Raw genomic sequence first — 11,825 nt, forward strand, 5'->3', positions numbered from 1 at the left:
TATCTATAGGTGCTATCAGTGATAGTGTGCCTTATAAATTATCCCCGCATATGCATAGTGACATCTAGATGAAACAAAGGGGGTCGAGTTGGGTAAAAGAGCAGCGTAGTCTGAGGCTGTTAACGCTAGTGTTCGCAGGGCGAGGTCTCGTTTGGTGACCAATAGTCAACAAAGTCATGACACCTGGGATGATACTGTGTGATCATATTCTGAAGTAAAGAAAAAAAAATCATGGAATTCCTCTTTCATGGTACATAATGATTTGAACTTGATCTTTTGCTGTAGAGGAAGACAATGAAGGTATTTCAAGGCTGTAGAACTGTGTTCATACCTTCTGAGTTTAAAACACATTCTAGCCACTTGGTTTTAGTTCCTGTGTAATTCCTGTATCTGTGATTTTCGTAGGTCTACTTTATGGATATTGCAATAATCCCTTCTTGAGAGGACTAAAGCTCTTATCAATTTGATGTGGTGATTGGTCTGTAGAAGAGGGATCATTTTTCTCAGCATGGATTGGTTTACGTTGATGTATTTGCCCAAAGGTTTATCTGAGGGACCAAGGACATCTGTGTCGAACAGAATTCAAGAATATTTGATTTGTTTGTTAAACTTTGAGCTTCACTCAAAACAACAAGTTATGTGCAGTGTGTGGCTGGTTTTGATTACACCCACTCCAAAAGTTGAGAACATTTGTTTTTCCCTCTTTCAGATACAGAAAATATTCACAGAAAAGTTTCAAATTTACTGATCTTACTCAATCAATCAATCAATCAAGCCATTTATAAAGCGCACTACTCACCCGGAGGGTCTCAAGGCGCTAGGGGGGGGGGGGGGGGGGGTGCCGCTACTGCTCGAACAGCCAGGTCTTGAGCTTCATCCTGAAGGAGAGGTGGTCTTGGGTCAGGCGCAGGTCGGGAGGGAGGGAGTTCCAGGACTTGGCGGCCAGGTAGGAGAAGGACCTTCCTCCTGTTGTCGCTCTTCGGATGCGGGGGACGGCGGCGAGGGCGAGGCTGGCTGATCGGAGATGGCGTTTGGGAGCGTAGAAGTTGAGGCGGTTGTTGAGGTAGCTCGGGCCTTGGTCGTGTAGGGCTTTGTGTGCGTGGGTGAGGAGACGGAAGGTGATTCTCTTGTTGACGGGGAGCCAGTGCAGGTCTCTCAGATGTCCGGAGATGTGGCTGCTTCGGGGGATGTCGAGGATGAGTCTGGCTGAGGCGTTCTGTATCCGCTGGAGTCTCTTCTGGAGCTTGGCGGTGGTTCCGGCGTAGAGGGCGTTGCCGTAGTCCAGTCGGCTGGTGACAAGGGCCTGGGTGACCGTCTTCCTGGTCTCGGTGGGGATCCACCGGAAGATCTTCCGTAGCATGCGCAGGATGTTGAAACAGGACGAGGAGACGGCGTTGACTTGTCTGGTCATGGAGAGGGAGGAGTCCAGGATGAAGCCCAGGTTTCGTGCGTGGTCTGTCGGTTTGGGTGCGGTGCCCAGGGCGGGGGGCTACCAGGAGTCGTCCCAGGCGGAGGGCGAGGAGCCCAGGATGAGGACTTCCGTCTTGTCTGAGTTCAGTTTCAGGCGGCTGGTCATCATCCACTCGGCTACGTCTTTCATCCCTTCGTGGAGGTTGGCTCTGGCAGCGGCGGGGTCGTTGGTCAGGGAGAGGATCAGCTGGGTGTCGTCGGCGTAGGAGATGATGTTGAGGTTGTGTTGGCGTGCGATGGCCGCAAGGGGGCTCATGTAGACGTTGAAGAGGGTGGGGCTGAGTGCGGATCCTTGGGGGACGCCGCAGATGACTTCGGTGGCCTCTGACTTGTACGGTGGTAGGCGGACTCTCTGTGTCCTTCCGTCGAGGAAGGAGATGATCCATTCCAGTGCCTTCTCCTGGATTCCGACATTGCTGAGGCGCTGCACTAGGGTGCGGTGGCAGACAGTGTCGAATGCCGCGGAGAGGTCTAGGAGGATGAGGGCCGCTGTTTCTCCGTTGTCCAGCAGGGCTCGGATGTCATCGGTGGCGGCGATGAGGGCGGTCTCGGTGCTGTGGTTGGCTCGGAAGCCAGACTGTGAAGGGTCGAGGGATCCATTCGTCTCGAGGAAGGCGGCCAGCTGCTTGTTGACGGTCTTCTCGATGACTTTGGCTGGAAACGGGAGGAGCGAGATGGGGCGGTAATTCTTGAGTTCGGTGGGGTCCGCTGTTGGTTTCTTTAGTAGAGCGCTGAGTTCGGCGTGCTTCCAGCTCTCAGGGAAGGTGGCGGTGTCGAAGGAGGTGTTGATGATGTCTCGCAGGTGGGGTGCGATGACAGCGTCGGCCTTGTTGAATACGTGGTGAGGGCAGGGGTCGGTCGGAGATCCGGAGTGGATAGAGTTCATCGTGTGGATGGTGTCTTCTGTGTTGATCGGGGTCCAGGCGCTGAGGGTGGTGGTGGGGGGCATTGGTGCGGTCGTGGGGGGCGTTGTTTGTGGGATGAAGCTGTTGTGTATGTCAGCGATCTTGTTGTGGAAGTAGGAGGCGAGGGAGTTGCAGAGGTCTTGCGATGGGGTGATGTCGTTGTTTCCGGCGTTGGGGTTGGAGAGCTCTTTCACGATGTTGAAGAGTTCCTTGCAGTTGTGTGCGTTGTTGTCCAGCCGGTCCTTGAATGCAGTTTTCTTGGTGGCGTGGATTAGTTGATGGTGCTTCCGGGTGGCGAGCTTGAGGGTGGTCATGTTGTCCGGTGTTGGCTCCCTTCTCCAGGCTTTCTCGAGGGCTCGGCAGTTCTTCTTGGAGCTCTTGAGCTCGTCGGTGAACCATGGGGCCTTCTTGCTGCCGGGTCTGTTGGGCGGGGTCCTCAGTGGGGCGAGTTCATCCGCGCAGGTGCTGATCCACTTCGTGAGGTTGTCGGCGGCCTGGCTAGGGTTCGCTGAGCTGGCTGGAGGGTGCTGTCTCAGGGAAGCGGCGAGCTGGTCGGCTGTGATCTTGTTCCAGCTTCTTCAAGCCTCCTGTTGCTGGTGGTGGTGGACCGTGGTTCTTCTGAAGGTGAAGTGGACGCAGCTGTGGTCCGTCCAGTGGAGTCCAGTGGCGTGGCTGAAGGCGATGTCTTTGCTGGATGAGAAGACGGCGTCGAGTGTGTGTCCGGCGAGGTGGGTGGGGGTGGACACCAGCTGCTTGAGTCCGAGGTTGGCGAGGTTATCAAGCAGGGTGGTGGTGTTGCGGTCGTTATTGTTCTCCAAGTGGAAGTTGATGTCCCCCAGGAGGATGTAGTCAGCGGAGGGGAGGGCGTGCGGGCTGATGAAGTCGGCGATGTCTTCGCTGAATGTTGTGCGTGGTCCCGGGGGTCGGTAGATCAGGCTGCCTCTGAGGGTGGTCTTGGGGTCGGTGTGGATCTGGAAGTGTAGGTGTTCGGCGGTAGTCAGGGTGTCGTCGGTGTTGGTCGTGATGCGGATGGTGTTCTTGTGGACGATGGCGATGCCTCCTCCAAGTCACTCTCAAGTCGAAGTAGGTTCAGGGTGTCATCAATATACACCTAGAAAAACTAAGATAGTAGTGATGAATTTCTGGAGGAGTGGGTACTTGTACACATCGAATAGGGTTGATGATACCAGAGAACCTTGGAAAATCCTTTAACCCCTTGGCTGCGGCAGGAATTCCGCCGCAGCGCTGGGGAGGGTTTGGGGGCAGCGCGGTGGCGCTGTGCTCATGACGGAGCCACTCCGTCATGAGTCACGGTTGAGCTGTGCTCATGACGGAGTGGTTCCGTCACGACTCCGCCCACTGCGCTAATCGCCCGCACAGGCAGGGAATTAGCACCGCGTGGGCGGAGCGGCGGCCAACGGCCGCAGCATGACGGAACCACTCCGTCATGAGCACACGGCACCCGTGGCTCATGACGGAGTGGTTCCGTCATGAGCGGGGAAGGGGTTAAAGGGATGGTTTCCTGTTCCATTCTCACAAGTCTAATGTATTGTTTTCAATTTGAAAGAAAAGATTTGAGCAAATCTAGAGTTTACTCTAAAATTCAGGAGATATTGTAGGTATTGCAGGTGGCATAGGATCAGTGCTGCTGGCCGATACTCATCTGGGGCTAGATCTTTGGAGTCATTTGTTATCACTGACTGTGTGAGTGCCACAGTGTTAAAGTATGTTTAAATGCATTTGGAAATGCTTTGCAATTTCTTTCAACAATCTTGCTTAATCAATCAATCAATACATTTATAGAGCGTGCTACTCACACGTGAGGGTCTCAAGGCGCTGAAGGGAGGGGGGGGGGTGTCGCTACTGCTCGAACAGCCAGGTCTTGAGGTGTTTTCTGAAGGTGAGATGATCCTGGGTCAGTCGTAGGTGCGCGGGTAGGGAGTTCCATGTTTTGGCTGCCAGGTAGGAGAACGATCTTCCTCCGGTGGTGGTTCTGTGAATTCGTGGGACGGTGACGAGGGCGAGGCTGGCGGAGCGGAGCTGGCGGGTGGGGATGTAGAACGAGAGGTGGTTGTTGAGGTATTCGGGGCCCTTGTCGTGTAGCGCTTTGTGTGCGTGGGTGAGGAGCCTGAAATATAGGAAATATAGTTTTAATATAATTCTAATATTGATTTTGCTGAGAGATTCTTTAGTAGAGGTCTAATCACTTGCTTCAGCTGAGCTGGAACCATACCCTGTGGTAAGGAAGAATTTATCATACAGAAACATCTGGGGCCAGTGAGAGAAACATTCCTTAATACATACTGCAGTGATTGGTAGGATGAGATATTTGAGGCTTCTGTTTAGGTTGGGAGACCTTGATAAAAACTCATGAATGCCAGAAAACATTCAGCTGAAGAATGGGAGGAGATTTTTGCAATGCTAATGCATTGTATTCAGTTTGTCAAACGTCCACAGTGCTTGATGGCTCTGAAATCATTGTAAGTTATCTAAATATTTTTAAACAATAAAACAAAGAAATAAATGCTGCATTTACCAATGTTGTATTAATTCATTGCTTGGTAGAAAAATACCAATAATTAAGAAAATGTTATAATGATGCATTTTGACCTGTAAAATCTCTGGTCATTGAACAATGTTTCCCACAAAATATAAAGAAAGAACAACTCCAAACGTTATGCTTATGGCCTAGGAAAAATAAAACTAGTAACTAACAACACATACAAGCAAAACCTCAATACATAACACATACCCAAAAAATAAATAAAATATCACTATAGTCATTGTTGTTTCATTGGTAATGTTAATGCTTATGTGATAAATAATCTGACTTGTCACATTGTTTACAACTTTTGTAATTGCATTTGTTATATTGAGGGTGAAATACCAATCACTGCAATTGACGTCCAGCTTTGGCATGCATGACTTTTGTACAAGTTATGGGTTGTAGCGCTAACAGTAACTTACAAATTTAGTTGTGAAACAAATGTGTCTGGGGTGAAGAAAAATGAAATAGTTGAAAGAAGTTAACAGTTAACAAGCTTTACTCCTTTGGAAGAACTGCAACATCACAAAGATGGACCACCCTGACCAGAATGCACTGGGATGGCTACTGACTGGTTGACTGCAATTTAGTGATTCTTGATGGATTGCCTTAACACTAAACAATGTGTAGTACTTTTGTTATAAAGTCCCCCAATGTTGTGAACCTAATATAATGACTTCTGTTATGCATTTCCTCCAATGCAGTGACAACCTACATTGTTGACTTGATGTATTACAGGTTTAAGAGGAGCGAATCTGTGTAGCAGGTTGATGACATTGGTGGAGAATTTAAAAACGCTATTATTTGTATGTAGATATGCTGGTACTATACAGTTTGTTTGTACTATAATGCAATTTAATTCATAATGCCTTAGAATACTAATCTATTATATTTTGTGTAACACATACCCAAATATTTAGAATAGTAACTGATTTGTAATGTATATTTTTCTCAAACAGAAAAGACGACTATACAAATGGGAACAGCATCAACTTAAAAATATAGAAGAAGCAACTACACATGAACTGGAAATTGAAGAAGCCTGACATTAATTCAACACTAAACCTACAGATTTCATTTATGGATTTGCAATTATCACTTAAAAAAAGACACAAGTTATTGATCAAATAAATAGATCAAATGCTTCTACTTAAGTGGTGAGGGCTGAAGAATACCAGCAGTTATGATGTTGAGGTAATGTCCTCCGCATTAGAGAGGATAACGTCTGGTACAAAAAAGAGAATTTCCATCTGAGAAGTCTTTGACAAACACCTTCCCAGTAGATTGATATATAACTCTATGGGTCAGTTGACTGCTCCGGCTGAAACACGTAAGCTGTTGTTTGACTTCTCAGATTGCAATTGAGGGCGTCAGTAAGGCAATCCCACAGACCTACATCACATTAAATTGAAAGCACTCACGTTCTGGTGGTGCGCCCAATGTATTTATTCACTAGGCGACAAAAAGCGCATGACCAAAACAAATTGTTTCAGCCACCATAGGGGTTGGTCACCACAAGTCAGTTTTTTAATCTCACGTGTCCATCACTGAAAGTGCTGATTATATGTTCACAATAGATGTGGAAAAATACCTTGGTTTACAAACAATGCTTAGAAATATATGTATTTGAACCAGTTTTTTACAAATAATTTTCGATATGTTTAAACTTGCATTCATAAAAGGAGGTTTGCCCTGTATCTTATTAATATCCCTTGAACAGCCATGGAATGCAATGTATAATGCATTAGTGGTAAATTCTTATCATGCCGCTGGAAAAAATAGTGAATCCTCATTTATTGAATTTCATCATGATAAATGTGATGTGTCCTGGTAATACATAATTTAGATCATAAACCTAAATATCATGAAAAATAACAATAATATAAACCATGCAAATTCCAAGAATTCTTTTTAAGTCCAAATAGGCAAAAACTCTTTCACATGTAATTTAGCAAGGTTTTCCAATATTTGTCCTTGTTGTTACTTTGTTACTAGAAATCCATAAGCTGTATCATTCCAGTCTACCTTGTAGTAAGCAGGAGAATTCTAATGATGGACACTTCCACAATTCACAATCTGTTCAAACCATGTCTGTTGATAATTAAAACAAGTATATCATTTACAAACCAAAGATTAACAGGACAGCAATTAAAGATAACAAAGAGGGTCAGGAGCAGAACCTTCTGCGTATCATTTATAATGTACCCCAAAATGCACAAATAACTTTTAATCCTTATTTGGTCCATACGATTCCTTAGCAACAAACTCAATACTATACATTAATTCCGTTCTTCGTAAGATGCTCCCTCATTTAATCTCCTAGGAGGTTTGGGGATAGAGTAGAGCACTGAACATTCCAGCCTCTCAAACGTACCCTCATGGTATTTATGAAAATGTTTCAAAACTGGGTAACTGGGAAATTCGTTGTTGATTGTCTTTAGATTCTGAGGTTTTCATTTCTGTACTTGTAAGACAGGGCTACTGTGTGAAAGTAGGGTATTAATTGAGGCGAATGTGGATCTACTACAAGTACAAGCCCACAAACTTGCAGGAGTAAAAAACATAGTTTCAATAATTTAAATCTGGGCTGAATCCTATGATGGCTGTACCGCGGAGCAGACAGGCTTAACTCTGGAAAATGTGGAAAGCATTTAGCTGTAATAAAACAGTTAAAAAGTCTAAACACACCAAATAAATATTCCAAAAACCAATTTCTAAAAATAAAGAAAAATGTAAGGCATAAAATGATGACAAAATGACAATCCAAATAGGGGAACTAAAGATGTGCATTTTTTAAAGTTAAAGGTAAATAAAACAAGACAAAGTAAAGCGGCAATCAGTAGTTACTGATTACAGGTGACTGGGATCTCCGCATGATTTCAGGCAGACAGGCTGCATCTGCAGAAGTCCTCTAGAAGTTGAATAGCCACTGGCTGAGGTCCTGATGGAGCAGTTGGATTTTGGTAGAAAAAGCTTGAATCGGGAGAAATTTAAACTCTGCGACCAACTAAGTTCTTGCACTAGCGGGATACTTTTCACACCTTCACCTTGTCAAAATGTCTACATTCAAACTAAGGGCCTGATTTGGACTTGGGCAGATGGGATTCTCTGTCACAAACGTGATGGATATCCCATGTGCCACATTACAAATGCCTTCTGTTCAATGGCACTTGTAACACAGCAGATGGAATATCCATAACGTCTATGACTGAGTTTTCCTTCCCTCAAAGTCTAAAAGAGGCCCATAGTGTTTTTTTTTATGAAGCTCAAAATCCTTTAGGATGGCAAACCTGAAGCTGTGTACAACAAAGTCATTTTGAAATCGGACATCTTTCCTGGAAAGTTACGCTAATGCTCCTGAGGTCTTGGAAGTTCAAAAATGCCCAACGTTTCAGAATTTTTGGAGCAGCTCCAATTGGTCACTTCTAAATCTCTAAGGACATCAGGGACAACACTTAAGGGCCAGGATTCATTCCAGTAGAAGCCTCCAGCAGGGCCCAAACTAGTTCCAGTTCCTACTGGTCAGTTGGGAACTTTAGGAAAAAGGCCTCTTGCAGCTTGCATCCCTGAAGCCACATAGGAGGTCAGCTAGTTGACTCTTAGAGTCCACTTTGTGTTTTTTTCCACTTCCTCCGCAGTAATATCTCCTGGGTTCCTGCTGAGCTACTGACAGCTTTTTGGGCAGTCGCCAGTAGGTAGTTCTAGTTAGGACCTAGTTTCCATAGAAAAAAGTTTTTTGATTTGACAATATCTTTGGCTCTGTTTGATGAATCTTCGCAAAAGTTTCAAAACTAATGGGCCGCTCCGGTCAGCTCCTGTCTTGAAAGTTTCGGGGTGGTTTGTCAAGCAGGTGCCGAGAAAAAAGGGGGTTCCCAAAACACATTTTCTCCATGTTAATTTCCATAGCAATCTTTTTCGCGACTGCAGCCCGAACTTCTGAACGGAATTACAACAAATTTGGCAGAGAGGTAGCTCTTGGTCCAGAGTGCACTCTTTGCTTCAAATGGTGTAAATCTGTTCAGTAGTTCCTGAGAAATTTAAAAATAAAAAATATCGATATCTGGTGACCGCATTGGATTCGCGAAACCTCCCGTTCATTGGCATCATTATGATTGGCTGCCAACACTTCAAACCAAGAAACGTTGGCAGCCATCTTGTGACTCGGTAAAACTGAGTCACAAGAAAACACTAAAAAAAGATAAAAAACAAGAAAAGGGGGTGGGGTAGAAACACCCTGAACCCCTAGGCCTGCTCACCACCGCCCCAGGGCTTTGCTCATAATGTGCGCGCAACCCCAGGGACGGCCACCTCCCCGGGGCTTTTTGTCAAAAACTGCCTTGGGGTTCCTGCCCCCCCACGCTGCCCCGGGGACTGCCACCTTCCTGGGCCATTCCTTATTATAGGGTGTGGGGCCTCATGGGCCCCCCAAGCCCTGGGAACTGCCACCTCCCCAGGGCTTTTTCTAATATTACGTGTGGGGAGCTTGAGCCCCCCACACTGCCCTGGGGATCACCACCTTCCCGGGGCACTAATTATTGAAATGTAGGGGTCTGTTGCGGATGCCTGGCGCCGGGGACCACCACTTCCCCGGGGCTATGTTGACATTGGGAGAGGAGCCGCACGGCACCCATCCTGGAACCCTCCATGGCCCTGGGGACCGCCACACCCAGGGCCGGCTCCAGCAATGTCCTGGGGTGCCCACCCCTGGGACATTGCAATTTGCAATGCACCTGTCATTGCAAACACTGCTTTGCTTCATGGAAGTGAGAGAAGGAAACCTCCTCTCGTTTCCATGAAGTGAAGCAGATTGCTTTTGCACAAGGGGAGCTGCATGTCAGCTGCTCCCCTTGTCCAAAAGCAATGCCAACTCCCGCAGTAGGCGGGGAGCTGTCTGGGACCGCAAGGGCATTGGGGCTCCCCCTGCGGTCCGCAGTCCGCAGCTTAAGGCCAGGTCCTGGGGAAGGGGGTCCCTGGGGCCATAATTGGCCTCAGAAGTGGGGCCAGGTGGCCCCCTCCAAAGAAAAAAAAATAAAGGCTGGCCATGCACTGGGGGATGGGGTCCCCAAGGCCATAATTGGCCTTAGGAGGGGGGCCACGCGGACCCCCTCCCAAATACAAAAAAAAGGCTGGACAGGCCCTGGGGATGGGTTCTCCGGTGCCAAAAGTGGTCCAAGGAAGGGGGGCCACACAGCCCCCCTCCTGAGAAAAAAATATTTAAAATTTTTAAAAACGAGGTAATGCCCCAGGGGATGGGGTCCCTGGGGACGAAAAAAAGGAATCCGGAGGGGGGCCGCCTGGCCCCTGCCTTTAAAAAAATATAAATATGTAGCCTTGCCCCGGGGGAGGAGGCCCCCTTTCAGTTTAAAACAAAAAATATCAAAAGTGGCAGGCCATGGGGATGGGGTCCCCAGAAAATATGGAGAGAAGGAAGACTACGCAGCCCCCCTTGTAACCAAAAAAAGGGGAAAAAAAGCGGGCATCTCACCGGAGGCCCCGCCTCCTAAAGGGGCCAACTACCCCTCCTAATATCTCCAGTAAGTCCTACACAGTCGAGTTGCTAAGAGGTCTTCGGAGGCCACTCTCACCTTCTCCACCTCTCTTCAAATGTTCATCCTGGCACAGTACTGGTTGGGGGATGAAGACCAATTTACTCCTGAGGGACTTTGGCAGCCAAGTAACCCTCCAGGTACCTACTGTAAGTCCTATGCTGTGGAATTCCTGAGCACTGGTCAGATGCCCAGCCCCTTTCTGCACCATTCTCCACACTCTACTACTACCTTATAGTTAGAAATTAGCATTTTAAAAAACCTTGGAAATTCACTGAAAAAACTACAGGTTTCAAGGACGTTATAGTTAGTTGGACTTTTCATTCGTACAAAACCAGAGAAATTCGGCCGTTATAGTTAGTTGAGCTAACTATAACTTGTGTCCCCGCAAAGCACTGCTGATGACGTCACATATTACATCAGTCATGACATGGTTAGTGACATCACTGATGACATCTCAAATGACATCACTGATAACATCATCCACGTAATATCTGATGCACCTCCTCACACCATAATTTAACCTTTCATACACGTACTCTAAAATACAGGCTAGCATTCTCGAAACCATAGACACATCAATAACAGTTAATACATGCTCACTTACTGATTCAAAGGTCTACACACACACATCCACTCATTTACCCATACAGTCACTCATACACGCAATCACTCATCTATACAGCCACTGATATATGCACTCATACACCCATACAGACACCCACACCCCACCACTCACCCACAGAGTTACTCAAACAGCTAGTCAGTCAACTAAAGAATCAATAACACTGCTATTTAGTCACCTATACAGTTATACACACACCACCTCACTTATTCATGCAAACTGTAACACATAGTTACTCTCTTCTAAAATCACTGACACAAGAACACACTCATTCATACAGCCACTCTCACAATCACTCACTCTCACATTTAGTCACTTATATACACCAGCACTCACGTATACTGCCTTTCCCATACGTAGTTACTTACATATATATACCACAGAGACATCCATTCACTCACCAACACAGCCATGTGCACAGTCAGCCACCCATACAGCCCCTCACAGGTGCACTCATGAACCCATTTACCCAGTGAATCACTCACTCACTCATCCATGCAGGGAGTCACACACACCCTCACCCACCCACACAAACACTGAGGCCCTTATCCAAGTACTCAGACAACAAATCGATAAACCATATAGACACTCATCTTCCTACTCCCCAACCCATGCACCAACATACACACCAAGTGACAGACTGATAGAGCCATTCACACAGATTAGTAATTCACCCAGGTATTCATTAAGACACGGTTACTCATTCACTTATACAGTCAGTCACACCCACAAAA

At 46.7% G+C, this 11,825-nt stretch overlaps 1 protein-coding gene across 1 annotated transcript in view; it reads left to right on the forward strand.

Moving 5' to 3' along the window:
- CCDC201 (coiled-coil domain containing 201) overlaps positions 1-7,838 on the forward strand; it is a 193,029-nt gene extending 185,191 nt beyond the window's left edge. The window contains exon 3 of the mRNA XM_085607380.1: positions 5,880-7,838. Within this exon, the coding sequence (XP_085463506.1) occupies positions 5,880-5,966 (87 nt within the window). The 3' untranslated portion in view covers positions 5,967-7,838. The remainder of the gene's footprint in view (positions 1-5,879) is intronic.
- The last annotated feature ends 3,987 nt before the right edge of the window (positions 7,839-11,825 follow it).

The sequence above is a fragment of the Triturus cristatus genome, chromosome 5_2 (assembly GCF_964204655.1).
Source record: "Triturus cristatus chromosome 5_2, aTriCri1.1, whole genome shotgun sequence".
Lineage (NCBI taxonomy): Eukaryota > Metazoa > Chordata > Amphibia > Caudata > Salamandridae > Triturus > Triturus cristatus.